Below are 17727 nucleotides of genomic sequence, written 5' to 3' on the forward strand. Positions count from 1 at the left end.
CAAACCCTTCCTTCTTGATGGCACACGCCACCCTGCCCGAGACTCCCAGTGGGCAGTCAGCTGACACAGGTGGGTGAGGCAGGCTGCTCACACAGTGTAAGTCTTAACCGACTTGTAGAGGGGTGGGAGCAGCCCATGGTTTTCCCGGACGATCTCCAGGTACTCTGATGGCGTCTCCAGCAAGAACGGTCCACAGCACAACTGGCAGCAACACCTGACCCCAGAGGGTGGCTCCGGGTTCTTGTCAGACATGGGGGAAAAGTCAAAATCAGCCACCTATGGTGAACAAAATCCCACCAGTCAATCACCACCCACCAGGAGCCCTGTCAGGTGGCCTTACAAGCTCCGCAGCAGGGTACGGGAAGCATCCCCCCCACAACACGTACACGCAGGGTGAGGACAGGAGGAGCTAAGTCAGCTAACTGGACAACTGTGCCCAGTCTGCAGATGTCTCCTGGACACATCACCCCAACACCTAGGACCTTTTTGAGCCTTTGCAGTCTTAGGGATCAAAACCAGGGCTTTACAGGCTCAAAAAGTCAGAGGCCATGTTTTCCCTCATATGTGGAAGCTAGATCTATGAGTTAAATGTACATATAGAAACATATATGATCATGTATGTGTGTGTATATATATATATGCTCACATATAGTGAGAGAGAAAATAAAACTGTATTAGTGCATCTGTCTGGGGGACTACAGGAGGCAGGAGACATGAAGAAAATGTTAGGGAATGTAAAATATTGAAACAGCCCATCTGTATTTGAATATAATATAATGCACTGTACAGTGATCTCGTGAATGTTAGGGGAGCATGGCGACAGAGAAAGAGGAAGTAACGAGGGGAGGTTAACTTAATTAAAGCATGATATATGCAGACCAAAGGACCAAGATGGAACCTCTTTGAGCTATCAATATGCACTTAATTTTAAAAAATGAAGGGCAGGGGGAGAGGCGATGAAGGAGCCTGGTGGAGGGGTGACTTCAAGCCTGATATATTTGATATATTGTAAGAACTTTTGTAAATGCCACAATGAACCCCCACCCAGCACAACAAAAAGGAAATATAAAAACAAAATGAAGGGCAGGAGGGAAAAATAGGTCTTTTCTGGGGGTGGGTGCCAGTGGAAGGGGTGGTCCCAAGTAAAAGGGGAATGAGGGTGAATATGGTGGATGTGTTTTGTATCCATATAGGAAAAGAGAAGAATGAAACCTGTTGAAATTGTTCTAAGAGGTGGGGAGGGAGAAAGAGGGAGAAGGATGGAGGGGGCAAATCCAACTAAGATATATCGTAAGCACATATGCAAACATCACCATGTATCCTCTGCACAACTGTTACATGCCAAACAAACAAACAAACAAAAAAACAGGGCTTCACACATGCTAGGCAAGCATTCTATCACTGAGCTACATCCCAGCCCCAGGGACCTGAAGCATCAGAACCTCTCCAGGGGTCATCCTTACGCGGCGTCCAGTGGTCCAGCCCCCTCACAGAGCACTCACCTCCACCATGTCCTTTTGCTGGGTGGCATTCCTGAGAGTCAAGTACATGATAAAAGCCAGCATCACTGTGATCAGGGTGGCACATGGGAAAGCAAAGACAGCTGGCTGGAAGCCTAGGGGAGACAGACAGACAGACAGACAGAGATGGTACAATATGAGACTTGGTAGCTGGTGCTGAAATGATGGTTTTCAAGATGTAAGTAACGACAGAGAGAACAGTCAACCCCCACCAGTGATGTATTTTTTACTTCTGCAAATACATGCCAACTACAAAATCCCAATAGGCAAATCCAGGACTTGACAAAAAAAAATAATAATAAATTGGGGTGTGTGATTTTAAAATACGTCCACTACTCACCAGGTGTGTTGTGCATGCCTGTAATTCCAGCCATTTGGAATGTGGAGGAAGGGGGATCATGAGTTTGAGGTCAGCCCCAGGGAAAGTTAGCAAGACCCTATCTCAAAAAAATATATATGAAGCCAGGTGCTGGTGGTCCATGCCTGTAATCCCAGCTACTCAGGAGGCAGAGATCAGAAGGATTGCAGTTCAAAGCCAGCCCGGGCAAATAGTTCAAGAGACCCTACCTTACAAAAACCCATCACCAAAAAGGGCTGGTGGAGTGCAGGCCCTGAGTTCAAACCCCAGTACCACTAAAAATAGATAGATAGATAGATGGTAGATAGATAGATAGACAAACATTAAAAAAAAAACTGGAAGTTCAAAAAAAGTCCACAAGCTACTTCATAGTAAATTTTAAAATTTTCGTCTATGTGTGTGTGTGTGAGATACCAGGGATTGAATTCGGGGTCTTGTACTTGCTAGGCGACTACTCTACCACTTGAGGCCAACCCCTTTTTGCTTTTTAGTTTGTTTTTCAGATAAGGTCTCATGTCCACTTTGCATGGACTGGCCTCAGACCACACAATTCTCATTCCTCCGCCTCCAGAGTAGCAAGGATTACAGACAGGCACTACAACACCCAGCTACTCGCTAAGGGGCAGGTAAATTCCCCACTCCTTGAGTGAGGGCTCAATTCAGTGACTCTCCTAGGGTAGAGAAGATGACAGGAGTGACTCTGGAGTCCATGCCACGAAAAGCATCACTGTTTCCTGCTAGAGCTCTTGGGTGATGTGTTTTGGGGAAGGAAAGTCATGTCGTGAGGACGCCCAAGCAGCACTGGGCCTTCTACCATAGCTTCCAACTCAGTGTCAGCTCCGCACTCACCCACCCGTGGCATGGCAGAGAGGAAAAGGCCCTGTGCCTGCAGCTAGAAGGTCCTGGGTTCGAATCGTCACTCTGATCAGGCTACCTGACGTTCATGGTGACTCACAGGCTGCTGCTGAGATGCGCCTGTCACCTGGCAGGTGATCAGGAGTTCCCTCATCCTCTGCCATGAAGCTGTGTGTCCCAAGAAAAGGTGATACAATCACTCATCCTGCTGTCCACTCTGCAGACTTCCTGCAGGTTCTGGATGCTTGGCGTCCAGGGGCTGCTGGGGCAGCAGGGTCCCAAGGCACCCAATGAGGCTCGTGAGGCCAGCCAGGCCTGGAGTGACATCTTATTGAGGGCTCAGAGAGAGGGACCAGGAGACTGAGGTAATAGGGCCAGTGTTGGGGACACCTACAGAGCCAGTCTTGAGGGCAGGCACGGCTGGCAGGGTTTGGCATGAGCTCCTACCCTCTCCCCTTCTCCAGAAGAGTCTGAAAGCCAGGGTCCAGTCTCAAGCTGACATACTGTCTTCCTGCCTCCCTGTGCCTTAGTTTCTCCTTTTGCAACATGAAAGGAGCAACTGGGTTGGGCATCAGAAAGTCCACCTCCTGGTTTTGGGGATCCTACTTTATCCTCTGTGTTAGGACACAGTCCTGGGTCTGAGTCCTCAGCCACTCTTAGCATGTTCTCAGACACCCCTACTTCCTGGAGGGCACCCCAGCCCTGGAGCCAAGCAGAGTAAGTGAAGGGTGGCGTCTTCACTGGTGGCAACAGAGCTGGGTGAGGGTGATGGTTCTGGGGTGCCGGTGGTGGCATGGGTGCTCATGTTGGGGACATGTGGGGGGCACATTGAGAGGCAAGGTGGTAATGAGACAGCTGAAGTTGGGATGACATGGAGACAGCACAGCAGCACTGGCTTTGGTCACATGGTTGACAGTGGCACTGGGCACAGAGGAAGTAGTCACAGTCTTGTGTTTACAGAAGTGCATGAGGACAGAGGTGACCAAGGCGATGGGGTAGGCTGCTGCTGGAGCGTCAGTAGTGGTGACAACGGCGCCAGAAGAACCGTTAGCAGTAGGTGCTGGTCACCGAGTTGGTTGTTACTGTCAGGGTGCCGGTGTTGATGGGGGCTTTGGTAGAATGACGGGTGGTGGTCTGAGATGGCGGTTCTGGGTGGGTCTGGTGGTGGTTCTGGGGTTGGTAGAGGGTTGGCGGTGGTTCTGGAAGCTTGTGGTGCTATCAGCAGAGTTGGTCCTTGGTGCTGGGGGCTGTTGCCGGGTCAGGAGGGTCATTTGAGGTACTAGTGTCAGTGGGGCTGGCTGTTGATGACCCTTCAGGAGCACGGGGTGGAGGTGGCAGGGCTGCCCAGGTGTGAGGCATTACTTACTGGAGGGCCACACCTGGATCCTGTGGTACTGGTGTGTCTTGCTGATGACATTCTCGGCTCGGATGCTGAAACAATAGTCCCCGGGGTCGCGGAAGGTGTGGGTCAGGTTGTAAGCCGTGCTGGCCACTGACACAGGGTAGCACTCCCCTTCCTCCAGCGGGAGGCACTCCGGCTTGAGCCTCCAGCACACAGTCAGAGGGGGACTGCAGAAGAGTGGGACACACGCCCTGAAATAGCTCCACACCAAGAATGAACTTCAGTGTCCTTCCCAGGACCTACCCCAAGCTGTCCCACTCCCCATGACACAGTCCAGCTAAGGACACAACGGTACAGAACAGATGACCTGAGTCCCCAAGGTGTCCCCAGGCTAGCGAGGCAGAGACGTGCACAGAATGGTACGCTGGTGACACAGGGGTGTGTAATGGGCGCACAGGGGAAGAGTGAAACCGTCTGAATGAAGAAAGTATGGAAGGCTTCCCAGAGGAGGCGGCATATAAACAGAACCTGGAAGGATAAGTCAGCTTTTGATAGGTTAAAGGGTGGGGGTGTTCCAGTTATCCACGAGCCGCAAAAGCTGTAAAACAAGCCAAGCGTGGTGGTGCACATCTATAATCCCAGCACTCAGGAGGCTGAGGCAGGAAGATTGTGAGTTCAAGCCCAGCCTGAGCTACATAGTGAAGACCCTGTCTCAAAAATAAAAATAAAAAAAAAAAAGAGAGGTGGGGGATGGAGCACGAAGAAGGGTCACAGGGAACTCACCGTGCACTCTGGGCACTCACCTTCCCAGAAAGTTGAAAGTCACTGTCATCTTTTGGAAGGTCTGAATTAGGGTGGGCCCCAGGACCTGGATGCCCTGGAGGGTTTCTGTACAGACAGAGGTGTCCATTAGACCTGTTGGCCACCCCTGGTCCTCTCCACTGTCACTCTCCCAAGGGAGGGACAGTCTTGCCCCCCATACTCCCCATGAACGGCAGGGGCTGGAGTTGCCTCAGAGGAGGGAGGCGGGAGGAGCAGGCAGGGGCCACTCTTGCCCACTACTTTGGAGCCACTGTGTAGGCCACCAGAAAATGACACCCGCTTAGTAAGGCCCAAAGCCAGTGAGAAGTCGGACAGGGTCCCCTCCCCACGCGGTAGACTGAGGATCCCACCTGCCTGGGTGAGTCCTGACCACACACCCACGTGACTGAGGACCAAGGCACAGCGGGGACCAGCTGATTCACGGCAGGTGGCTGGTGACACTCAGGCCTGGGCCCCAATGGCAATGCCACCAAGTGCCACGTGAGCCCCACCTGTGACCCTTGAGTCCGCTCTGAAGTGAAGAGACCACAAGAGAAGGCAGGATGTGCGTCCGAGCTCGGCCACACGCCGGCCTGGAGGGAGTGAGTGGCTCCCCAGGGAGATGGTCACTCGCCTATGACAGACACCTGGGCAGGACACTCACCCTGCAGCTTCAGGGAGGCTGAGAAGTCCCCGGTCTTCTGCATGATACCCTTGGAGGCGTCCACCTGGGTCTGCTCCCACTCTGCCACCACCTTGACCTTCACTATGAAGGCGCCCGTAATGGAATAGTTGTAGTAGACCATGGAGTCCTCTGTCACCATCTGGGTCCTGCAAGGTGACAGGGAAGAGGAGGGAGGGAGTGGACAGGTTGTTTCCTCTTCTTGTAACTCAGAAGTGACTCCTCGTGGGGCTTGGGAGAATGAGGGGGCGACAGGCAGGTAGCCGTGCACACACCTGTCACTGCTGTGACAACAGCCACCCCTCCCCTCCTGAGACTGGGACCAGGGCTTCAGGTCACCTGGGCATTTCACAGTTGAGGAACCTGAGGGAGGGAGGGCGGGGAAAGTCACGTCCTTTCCTTTCCTCTCCATACAGGGCTCAGGTGTGGATGAGAAGTTTGAGTCCCCTAAGAGGTGACAACACAGCCACTGGCCTCACACTACACTGGGGAAACTGGCCAAGCTCATGGCGTGTCACCTGTCAGAATCGTCCTCGGGTTGCTATACCAACCACCGGATGCCTTCATTAGCACCTGCAAACCTGATGCTCAAACAGTGTCTGACTTACAGACCGAGCCAGGGAATCTTGATTCTGAGTTTTGTTGTTTTGTTTTGCAATACTGGAATTTGAACTCAGGGCCTTGTGCTTGCTGGGCAAGTGCTCTACCCCTTGGATCACACCCCCAGCCCTTCTGATTTCACCACTCAGCAGGTGGTGGTTGTTGGTTCCAATAGCTCCTTTTTCTAGTTTACAGGGAAAATATGGACAGTCCATTTCTGCTACTTCTAGCACTGTGGCATCTCAAGAGAGGCTCGGCTGAACATGGTGGTGCACGAATGTAATCCCAGCACTTGGGAGGCTGAGGCAGGAGGAGGATGGAGAGTTCCAGGCCAGCCTGGACAAAACTCCATTTCAAAAATCAAGAGAGAGCCAGGTGCTGGTGGCTCCCGCCTGTAATCCCAGATACTCAGGAGGTAGAGATCAGGGGGATCATGGTTTGAAGCCAGCCCTGGCAAATAGTTGGTGAGACCCTATCTCGCGAAACTCCATCACAAAAGAAAAGGGCTGGTGGAGTGGCTCAAGGTGTAGACCCTGAGTTCAAACCCTAGTACCCCCCCCAAAAAAAGAGAGAGAGATCTCCTATCTTTTCTCCCTTAACTATTAAAATAATGAAGCAAAAGAATAGAGCCTCTAACCGTGAGCTTCATAAATGTACGCTACCATCCACGTACACACAGGTTTTTGCTTGTTTACTATTTGGGTTTTTTGGGGTTTTTTAGTATTCTAAGACACTGTTGACTTCAACACTTATCAAATTAGAAGATCCAGAATGACCCAAAACCCCTCGAGTAAAAAAAATAAAAATAAAAAAGATATCACACAGGGCTGGAGGCTTGGCTCCAGTGGTAAGCACCTGCCTCAAGCATGAGGCCCTGAGTTCAAGCCCTGGTACCACCAGAAATAAAACAAATGACACTCACTGATTTAATATTTTCAAATACGATCCTAGGGTTCTGTGTGTGCAGCACAGTGTGAACAAGGTAGGCTCACTGTACACACACACACGACTTAAATAATTTGGCCTTCTTTCATATTTTTAAAGTGTAATTTTAATGTGCAATTTTTAAATAATTTGTAATTTTAAATTAGAAGATTTTAAATTATATATGTGGCTTGAATTCTATTTCTTGGGACAATGGAACCATGGCTTACAGGGAAAGGAAGAAGGGTAAGCAGTGAGTTGGAGGGGGCTGACAATCACAGAGTCAATCACACATCAAGGTCCATGACAAAGTAGTCAGTCAAATGTGTGCAATGGAGCCCTGGTGTGGACTGAATTGTGTTTGCTCTAAATTCATATGCTGAGCCGGGTATGGTGGTGCACACCTGTAATCCCAGCTACTCAGGAGGAGGAAATAGGAGGATCGTATTAAAGTCAACTAGGGCAAAAGTGAGCACAAGACTCTTTCTGAAAACAAACTAAAGGCCAAAGGACTGAGGCTCAAGTGGTACAGCACCTGCTGAGCAAGCCCAAGGTACTGAGTTCGAGTCTCGGTTACTCAAGAAAAAGTTCATACGCTGAAACTCTTAACACACAATGTGACTGTATCCAGAGATAGGGTAGAGGAGAGAGGGGGTAACTAGGCCAGGCGAGATGGCTCACACCTGTAATCCTGGCTACTCAGAAGGCAGAGATTGGGAGGACCACAATCCAAGGGCAGCCTGGGCAAAAAGTTAGCAAGACTCCATCTCAACAAACGAGCTTGTATGTGGTTACCTCCACGCCCTGCTATGCAAGAGGAGGCAGAAGTAGAGGAACTTTGGTCTGAGGCCCACCCCTGTCAAAAGCTCAACACACTGTCTGAAAAATAATTAGAAGAAAAAGGGCTGGGGCCTGGCTAAAGTGGTAGAGCATCTGCTTAGCAAGCGTGAGGCCCTGAGTTCAAATCCCAGTGCCACGGGAAAAAAAAGGGATAAAGATGACATACCCATCTCCGAAGTCCCAGCTGTAGAGGAAGGAGGCAGTCTTGAAGAAGTTGCTAGGGTCGTGCAGGAGGAAGGAAACTTTGAGCACTGTCTTGGTGAGGTAGGAACTGGGCCATGGCAGGGAGGTGTTTTGGGTGACAACGAGGTTCCCCACTAGGGACTCTGCAAAGGCAGGGGAGCATGAGTCCACAGAGGTGCAGGGCTGGGGGAGCCAGGGAGTGACTTCACCTCCCGGGCAGCCAGCAAAGCTGTGGCAACCCCACCCAGACCTTCAAGTCAGAGTGAGTTGGAGAGAGGGGACCTTGCAGGTCCCTGAGCACAGAGGCATCCAAGTCATCCTGCTATGTGGGCACTGGTGACACCCAGTATATGTCACACGCATAGCTTGTGCCTCTGTCCCCCTTCCCCGGGACTCAGAACTTCCTGGCAAAAAATGATGCCCACAAGAGCCAGGCATGGTGACACACACCTATAATCCCCGTATTGGAGGTGGGGTAGGGGACTGAGGCAGGAGTATGGGGAGTTTCAGACTAGCCTGGCTACATAGCAAAACTCAGTCAGAGAGAGAGAGAGACAGAGAGAGAGAGAGAGAGAGAGAGAGAATGTGCAGGAGACAATTATGTCAAAGGAGTGTCATTTTCAGATTCTTTTTAACAACTGATGCCCAAGAAGGAAGCCAGGGTATAACTCGCTCTGACGTAATAGCAAGCACAGGGCTTGTGGCACCTCACCTGTGATCGGGAGGACCACGAGACTCCTGGCCACCGGCTGGCACATCCAGCAGTCAGCAGCGGTGACCCAGACGGACACCGGGAAGTCCCCGGGCACGTTGGCCACCACGCGGATGGTAGAGGTGAGGTCCGCCTCGACCTTGCTGGTGAGCAGCAGCGGGGTGTGGATCCAGTGGAAGCTGTACAGCTGGGCGTCGGTGGGCAGGGTCAGGCTGCCATTGTCCCTGGCCACCAGGCTGGCTGAGATGGTCACCTCTGCTCCCGTGGTGGCAGGGCCATCGGTGGTGACATTGAGTTCATACAGACCTAGGATGGTGGACACAGGCTGGGTTTTAGGAGGGGTGTGGCAAGGACCCCTCCAGCCTTCCTTGGACGGTATCTGTGATGATACCCATTGATGGTCCCCATTGATTTTGGGGGGATATGTCTCAAGACCCCCTGCCCAGTAGGATGTCTAAAACTGAGGACAGCACCCAACCCTGTAGATCCTAGACTTTTTCCTATTCATACACCCCTATGATAAACTTCAAATTTAAATCAGACATTAGCAACAGTTGCTGATAAAAAATAGAACAGTTACAAGATATTGCAACAAAGTTACGTGAGCGCATCTCTGTTCAAAGGCACTGCGGTGGCTCTTGTCTTGTGACACTGAAATGATACAATGCCTACACAATGACATGCAGTGAGAGGAATGCAGACAAATGATGTGGCATTTCTTTTGGCAGTACTGGGATTTGAACTCAGGGCCTGGCACTCGCCAGACAAGTGCTCTACCACTTGAGCCGTGACCCCACCCTTTTTTTTTTTTTTTTTGCTTTGGTTTACTTTTCAGATAATGTCTTGCATTTTTGCCTGAGGCCAGCTTTGGACTGTGATCTTCCTACCTCTGCCTCCTAAGCAGCTAGGATTATAGATGTACACTACCATGTTTGGCTTGTTTTTAAAGAGAGGGTCTCACTAACTTCTTTTACTGGGACTGGCAATCCCCCCAAGTCTGCCTCCCTGATAATATGCCAGAGGACGGATTATCAAGTAATGATGAAGGAGATGGAGTTTTGTGTGGCTGGGACCTTGAAAACGGAGCTAAGGCTAAGGGGGTTACTACTGTAGTTATTTTAGAGGGAGAGAAAAGGAGGGTTCAGCAGCTCAAACATCGCACCACTAGCTTATCTTCAAACTACGATTCAAATCTATGTCTGACTGACCCCAGATCACAGGCCCCTTTGGGGGTCTCCAAATTATACTCTTTCATGCTGGTTAAGCAAAGCCTTACAGAGTGTGTGTATAGCTCGGCCAGACCTAAGCAGATAAAGAAAATAACAGTCAATACTTGTCACTGTGGGGCCACGACAGCCATCCCTGTAGAAACCACCATCAAGAAATGCTCACCAACAGCCTGGGGCCAGTGGCTCACACCTGTAATCCCAGCTACTTGGGAGGGTGAGGTGGGAGGATCACAGCTCGAGGCCAGCCTAGGAAAATAGTTCATAAGACCTCATCTCCACAATAACCAGAGCAAAATGGACTGGAGGGGTGGCTCAAGTGGAAGAGCGTCTGCTTTGCAAGTGTGAAGCTCTGAGTTCAAACCCCAGTCCCACTAAAAAAAAAGAAGAAGAAGAAAAAGGGAAAAAAAAAAAGCAATGCCCACCATGACTTACTCATTTAGACTAGGCTTTCTGTGTCGAGCAAAATTCAAATTTGGGAGGTGAAGCTGAGTGAAAGGCACAAGCATTGTCCTGAGTTTAATTCTTTTACTATTTTAGACAGCTGCACAGCATTTGCCATATAAACAAGGTAAGAGTTTGGGGGTTTTGTTTGCTTATTTTTTGTTGTTGTTATTGTCTTTTTTTTTTTTTTTTTGTGGTACTGGGCTTTGAACTCAGGGCCTACACTTGAGCCATTTCACCAGCCCTTTTTTGTGATGGGTTTTTCAAGATAGGGTCTCATGAACTATTTGACCAGGCTGGCTTTGAACCGCGATTCTCCTGATCTCTGCCTCCTGGGTAGCCGGGATTACAGGGATGAACCACTGGTACCCAGCTTGTTATTTGTTTCTGAGACAGTCTTAGTATGTAACCCAGGCTGGCCTCAAACTCATAATCCTCCTCCTCAGCCTCCCAAGAACTGGGATTATAGACATGCACACCATTCACAGTTTACATTTCTAAAATAGTGTTGTTTTCCCATCATGGACCCCGCTAGAGCCTGAAGGCCTTGACGGTGGTGAAACAAGCCTGGGGAAGGAGTCCCCTCTGATCCAGAGACAAACCTTGCCCTCCCTTGGCCTCATTTCTAAATCTATAGAGCGAGACCTTCCAGACTCACACCACCCAATATGACAGCCACTGGTCACCATGCGCCATTAAAATGAAACAAAAGAAGCCCGGCACCAGGGGCTCATGCCTGTAATCCCAGTTACTTGGGAGGCTGAGATTGTGAGGATTGCAGCTCAAGGCCAGACAGGTAAATAGTTCTCAAGACCATGCATTGAAAAATCCAACACAAAAAAAAGGGCTGGTGGAGTGGCTCCGAGCAGTAGAGCACCTGCTTGGCAAGCACAAGGTCCTGAGTTCAAATTTCAGTACCACCCAAAAAAAATACACCTATAATGAATACTGGATCTGTCCCACTATGCTATCTCCCAAAGACAACAGCTGTTGTCCCAGTCTTGCTTTCATCTCTTTTTTCTTTCATACATAGAAAGTTTTATATAATCACAGTCATGGTGCCCAGTTTTGAATCATTTTTATTTCCTTGGACAACATAGCAAAAGCATATCTGTAGCTGCAAAGTATCAGTTTCCATTTTTGCATGATAACCCTCATCTTGTCATTACTGCCACCACACCACTGAATGTGTGACGTGGTCTTTGTCATTTCATTCTTTCTGCAAATGGAATTTTTCCATGGTCCGGGGAGGAGAGCCAGGGTGGATCTAGGCAGGTGGGTGGTATAGAAAGAAGGGTGGAGAGGCCAAGCATAGTGGCTCATGCCTGTAATCCCAGCTACTTGGAAGGCTGAGATCTGGAGGATCACGGTTCGAGGCCAGCCCAGGCAAGTAGTCTGTCTAAAATAACCAGAGCAAAATGGACTGGAGGTGTGGCTCAAGCAGTAGAGCTCCTGCTTTGCAAGTGTGAAGCTCTGGGTTCAAATCCCAGTCTCACCAAAAAAAAAAAAAAAAAGAAAGTGAAAAGGCTGCAGGCCCCACTCTGCTCACTTCTAAGACAAACTCAGCCCTCACCTGGCTCCCTCCCTCCCAGCACTCCCTTGGGCTATGTCCTGCCCAGAGCTACCAACCACACTAATTAAGTGTAAACTATTCCAGTGTGATTGCTTAGATGTGATGAGAACTAGGAATTCATTTTCTCCACACACCAGCCATGCTCCTAGTGCTTAACAGCCACGTGTGGTTAGTGGCCACCCTTGGGCAGTACACACAGAATATTCTGTGATTGTCCAGTGCGCTATTGACCAGCCGTGGTCTCATCCTTCTTTGTTCTCCTCTCCTGTCACCCTCTGTGGTGGTAATAGGAACCTTTGGTCCCAAGGACCAAACTGCAGGCCTCCATCATTCAAAGTCCTTCCATCCGGGCACCTCCCCTTCTCTGTATCACCACTCCATCCCCTCGCTAAGGGCCACATCCATCCAGGATGGATTCCTGCTCCATCCTGGTCCCTGACCTCCCAACTTCCAGCGCTGCACCAGCAAGGAGCTTCCTGGCCAGGAAAGGTGGGATCCAGATTCCTATCTTAGAGAAACCCATGCTGCGGCCAGAGTAGATCCCCACCTTCTGTGCCTTTCCTGGCCTCAGGGCCTTTGCACATGCTGTCCTTAAGGCTAGAATGCTTTTCTCCACTTGTTTATCCAGGGTTATAAGAACTTCCTGGAAGCCTTCCCTGTGCCCTTGTCCCCTAAGCGCTGTCCTCACAGGCTGAGCACACTGTTGTCACACAGCCACCGGTGCACTTGATCAGACTGTTCACCCACATGCTCCTGATGGCCTGACCCAGCAATGCAGGACACGAGGGAGCTCTTGGGGCACCTGTTGGGCTCTCTCAAATGTGCCCCATTCACCTTTGTGGGATTTTGTGGGACTTTGACTCCAGCCTTTCCTCTTGCCCAAGTCCCATGTCCTCTCTTCTGTCCTTCAGAGCCTTTTGTTTTTTGGTGGTGGTGGTGGTGGTGGTGGTACTAGGGTTTGAACTCATGACCTCACGCTGGCTAGGCAGGTGCTCCTCCATTTGAGTCACTCCACCAGCCCTGTTTTGTGTTGGATATTTTCCGAACTATTTGGCTTTGAATTGTGATCTTCCTGATCACTGCATTCCCAAATAGCTGGGATTACAGGTGTGAGCCACTGTTCCCAACCAGAGCCATTTCTTGAATGGATTATTGAGTCAACACTCCTAGAGCACTGCTACTCCCTCCCTTTGGCTGGGAGGTGGCTACACAGGGAGACAAGACCTCGTCCTTCCTTCTTCCTCTGCCCATGTGCCTGGTGGAGGACGAGCCTGGGCCAGACAGAGGCTGCAGGTGGCCGCGAGCTAATGGCTACAGTATCTCTAGTGAGCTGAGCTAAGCGCATGTCAGCATGACGCAGAGCCAGCGGTTGCCATGGGGACGGAATCAGGCCCGCAGCTGGCTGAGGCTGGGAGGGGGAGGGGCGGGGCTTGGGAGCGCCTGTGGCCTTTGCAGACCTTGCAGCAAACCTGGCCCAACTCATGGGAGACCCTGCCTCCAAGAGGCCTCAAGGTGCTTTTCCTCGGGTTAGATTTTAAAAAGCAGGGCTGGTGGAGTGGCTCAAGTGGTAGAGCACCTGCCTAGTGAGCATGAGGCCCTGAGTTCAAATCCTAGTGCCACAAAGAAAGAAAGAAAAAGAAATTGCATTTAGCCAGGCACTGGTGGCTCACGGCTGTAATCCTAGCTACTCAGGCAAAGATCAGGATTGTGGTTCGAAGCCAGCATGGGCCAGAAGTTTGCGAGACGCTATCTCAAAAAAAAAAAAAAAAAAAAAGCACAAAAAAGAGCTGGTGGAATGACTCAAGGTGTAGGCCCTGAGTTCAAACCCCAGTACCCCACCCCCCAAAAAAAGCCAAGCAGGTGTTGGCTGGGCCTGGTGACTCACACCTGTAATCCCAGCTACAGGAGAGGCAGAGATAGGGAAGATAGTTAGAGGCCAGCCTGGGCAAAAAGTTAGTGAAACCCCATCTCAACCAACAAGCAGGACATAGTGATGCACACCTGCCTGTGGTCCTGTCTATGCCAGGCTGGCTGCAGGCAAATATGAGAGACCCCATCTGAAAAATAACTAACGCAAAAAGAACCGGTGGAGTGGCTTAAGTCATAGAATGCCTACCTAGCAAGAGTGAGGCCCTGAGTTCAAACCCCAGTACCACAAAACATAATAAAATAATAATTTAAAATAAACTGGTAATACAAAGACCACGTGGATGATGGTCTTTTTCTCCCTTGGGGCTTTTGGAGGTGGACCATGGAGGACTTCCCATATGAGGTGGACAGAACCAAACCCAGTGTCTGCCGCTCAACCAATCCAAACCCGTCTTCTCAGGTTTGGGAGCTCAGGTGACTCAGCCTAGGACAACAGAGTCCAGATGCCAAGGAAGGGACTTGGGGACTCCACAGGTGCCAAGTGATCCTGAGCTAAAGTAGCCAAAGCAAAAAAAAAAAAAAAAGGGGGCAAGTGTCCCCAAGCCTGGCCCTGGGAGAAGTACTCACCTACCTGTCCCCACAGCTTCCACTTGGAGGGAACATTCTAGCAAATGACCTCTCCAGCACTTTTGTCATAGCACAGGAAGAGAGCCCAAGACACTCCTGGTGACACCCTAGAATTAATTAATGGGGCTGTGCTGGACATCTGATTTTGGGGTCCCTGGGATCCACACAGGCTGACCTACACCCCAGAAAGGGTGGGAAAGGTTTTTGAACCTTTACTTTTCTCCTACTGGAATTTCAGCCATATCAAGTGTGCAATCCAACAGACTGGGAGCCACAGTTGATTTGCAAAGAATTAATTTTTAAAGAATTGATTTGCAGCCAGACCGGTGGCTCACCTCTGTAATCCCTGCTACTCAGGAGGCAGAGATCAGGAGAATCGCGGTTCCAAGTCAGCCTAGGCAAATAGTTCACAAGACCCTATCTCGAAAAAGGCTGGTTGAGTGGCTCAAGGTGAAGGCCCTGAGTTCAAACCCCAGTACTGCCAAAAAAAAAAAAAAAAGTTGATTTGCAACGCAGGGCACGCTGATCATTTATTTCCAGGCATATATAAAACCCTAACGGACAAGAGCGACCCTTCTATGTGAATTCCCAGGGGCCGGCAGGTAGCCCAGGAACGATCCCTACGACGTTGTCCTAATTCGAGCCTAAAACGCAGGGGTTTCCCTTACCGTGTGGTTTTTCCTTTCACACGTGTGCGTCGGGGCCCTTCCTTTTCCTGCCAATCTTTCATGGGGGTAAAATGTGGGATACTAACTCCCCCTTCCCATAGCTACCCACGCTCCACCTGTCCCCCCACTGGCTCTCCAATTTGGGTCCTTTTATTGATCCCAAATTGTGACATAAAGCTTGTCGCTGGCCTTTGGGCAATGGGAAGGGAGGTGGGCGCCTGCTGGGCCCTGGAGGAACCTGTCACCTCAGGGTCCATTTTGGAAATCAGGAGCAGGGAGGAAATGGCAGGGTGGCCTCCTGGGTTCCAAAAATCTCACCACCCTTCCTTCTCTCGCCAGCCCAGGATAAGCAGGATGGTGTCGCCCCCAGAAAAGGCGACATCAAAGGGGAAAACGCTCCCTGGGAGCCTGTGGCGTTGATGTCTCCCCTGGTCCACCCCGGCCTCCCCACATCGTCCTCTGTGTCCCCTCTCCCAGCGGTTGACAGCCAGGTCCCCAAGCACCGGAATGGAGACGCAATTCCCAAGGCATAGAAAGCAGGGTGCAGGGAGCCACCTCAAGTGCCAGGGCGACTTCTGGGGACAGAGGATGAAGGGACAGAGAGGAGCGCATCGCTGCGCCCCGAAGGGCCTTCTCTCGACTCGCGGTGGCCACAGTGGCTTCGGATGGGGAGGAGCGCGCAGGGCGCACCTTGCCACCTCCGCAGCCCCGTGGACGATCCGGTCTGCGGGGATGGCGGCCGGGCCACCAAGCGCCTTACCTGCAGCCACCCTCGCCAGAGCTAAGGGCAGCAGGCAGGCGAGCCAGAGGATGCGGCCGAGGCGACACCAGACAGCAGGGGCCATGGCGGGGCGCGCCGTGGACGCGGAGGGATGGGGCTCGGAAGCCGCGGGGCGCGCGGTGCAGCCGCAGACGCCGCGCTCGTTCTCGCTTGGGGACGCTGGGTCACTGCGCGCCACCGCCACCGCTCACAGCCCGCCGCGCGACCCCGGCTCGCTGTCGCCTCCCTGCATACGTCCCTTCCCCGGCCCACGCCCCCCCATCTTGTCCCCTCCCTTCTCCCCCTCCCCAGTCCCGCCCGCGCGCTCTGACTCAGCGTCCCCAGGGGACAGTGCCTTCCGCAGGATGGTGGCTTTTGGAGAGGCCACTCTGCGTTCCAGGAACAGGGTGCCAGGCGCTGGGCATAGGGCCAGACGTTTGCTGGGGTCACTTTATTGTCACTGAGGGACCTTGCCACCACCGTTAGATAGCCACAATGAGGGGTGAGCAGCTGCTCCTTGGCCAAAGTATTGCAGAGTCTCTTCTAGAAACAAACAAACAAAAAGAGTTACGGAGTTTCAGACATTTAAAATTATTTAACATGGTACAAAGGTCTTTGTGGTTTTTTAAGTGTACTCTACATACAATAAAATGTATTGTTCCAAAATCTGTGTGCCTTTATCAATTACAAATCGTTTTGTAGTATCCACAGTCATCTGTCACAGAAGTCACCTTTAAGGCCCCCTTGAAGGTGACGTTGACGTGACTCTTTGTCTGTAAGCCAGAATTTTCCATAGGTATCACTACCACCCACCAGCTTCACTCCTCTGGGCTGTCACTGGGACCTGTCCCTCATAGAGCCAGAACGTCCCTTCTTCCCAGTCCTGTGCAGGGACACTCATGGGGGAGAGGAGGGAACACTTGCAGACAAACAGCTTTCTACATTAGAGGAATTGGTAGAAATTTAATTTGAGCCGTATGAACCCTGTGTCATTTTAACTCTTTTTTTGTGTGTGTGCAGTACTGGGGCTTGAACTCAGGGCCTTCACCTTGATCCACTCCACCAGCCTTCTTTTGTGTTGAAATTTTTGAGATAGGGTATCAAAAACTATTTGACCAGGGTTACTTTTGAACCCTGATCCTCCTGGTCTCTGCCTCCTGAGTAGCTGGGATTACAGGCATGAGCCACCAGCACCTGGCTAATTTTTTTTTTTAAACAAAGCACTGTACAACTTGAACCACACTTTCAACTCTTGTTTTTGTATTTTGTTGAGACAGAGTCTCAACAAACTCGGATCCTCCTACTTCCACCTCCCCAGTAGCTGGGATTACAGATATGCACCATGCCTGGCCCTATTTACTTCTTAGGAGGGTGACTTTGCTCCTTCTCCCGGCATCCTTGCCTAGGCTCAGCCATGTTCCCAAATGCCTGCTGCTTAGCATATAGCTTGGTGCAAAGTATCTGCTTGTGCCAAATGGCTGAAAGCAACTGATGAAGCCTCCTCTGGTCATGCTCCCTCACAGCCTTAGACTGTGTGAAAGTTCATTTGGACAATTCCTGATCGCTTCCCCCATGCTGGCTCCTTTGTCTGCTTTCATGGACACCATGTCACATGACTCCCACAGTGGGGACTTCCTTTTCCCTGGTGAAGTGAGTATTGATCAGAAGATACTGTATTTGATATGACCTTTGAAAAGATATTTTAGGTGTCATGAGGTCATAAGGGTTGGATCCTTTCCAATA

At 50.9% G+C, this 17727-nt stretch overlaps 1 protein-coding gene across 3 annotated transcripts in view; it reads right to left on the reverse strand.

The window, feature by feature from the left end:
* Tmem130 (transmembrane protein 130) overlaps positions 1–16195 on the reverse strand; it is a 17177-nt gene extending 982 nt beyond the window's left edge. Inside the window, exons 1-8 of one of the 3 annotated variants that reach the window (XM_020160822.2) lie at positions 15985–16195; positions 8818–9123; positions 8089–8248; positions 5541–5707; positions 4879–4963; positions 4100–4302; positions 1503–1615; positions 1–276 (exon numbers count right to left, since the gene is read on the reverse strand). The exon at positions 1–276 is cut by the window's left edge and continues 982 nt beyond it. In XM_020160822.2, coding sequence (XP_020016411.2) covers positions 88–276; positions 1503–1615; positions 4100–4302; positions 4879–4963; positions 5541–5707; positions 8089–8248; positions 8818–9123; positions 15985–16069 — 1308 coding nt within the window. In that variant the 5' untranslated portion in view covers positions 16070–16195 and the 3' untranslated portion in view covers positions 1–87. The remainder of the gene's footprint in view (positions 277–1502; positions 1616–4099; positions 4303–4878; positions 4964–5540; positions 5708–8088; positions 8249–8817; positions 9124–15984) is intronic. The other 2 variants (XM_020160823.2, XM_074075531.1) reach the window with 2 other exon arrangements.
* Between the last annotated feature and the right edge of the window lie 1532 nt (positions 16196–17727).

This window comes from Castor canadensis, chromosome 6, assembly GCF_047511655.1.
Source record: "Castor canadensis chromosome 6, mCasCan1.hap1v2, whole genome shotgun sequence".
NCBI lineage: Eukaryota > Metazoa > Chordata > Mammalia > Rodentia > Castoridae > Castor > Castor canadensis.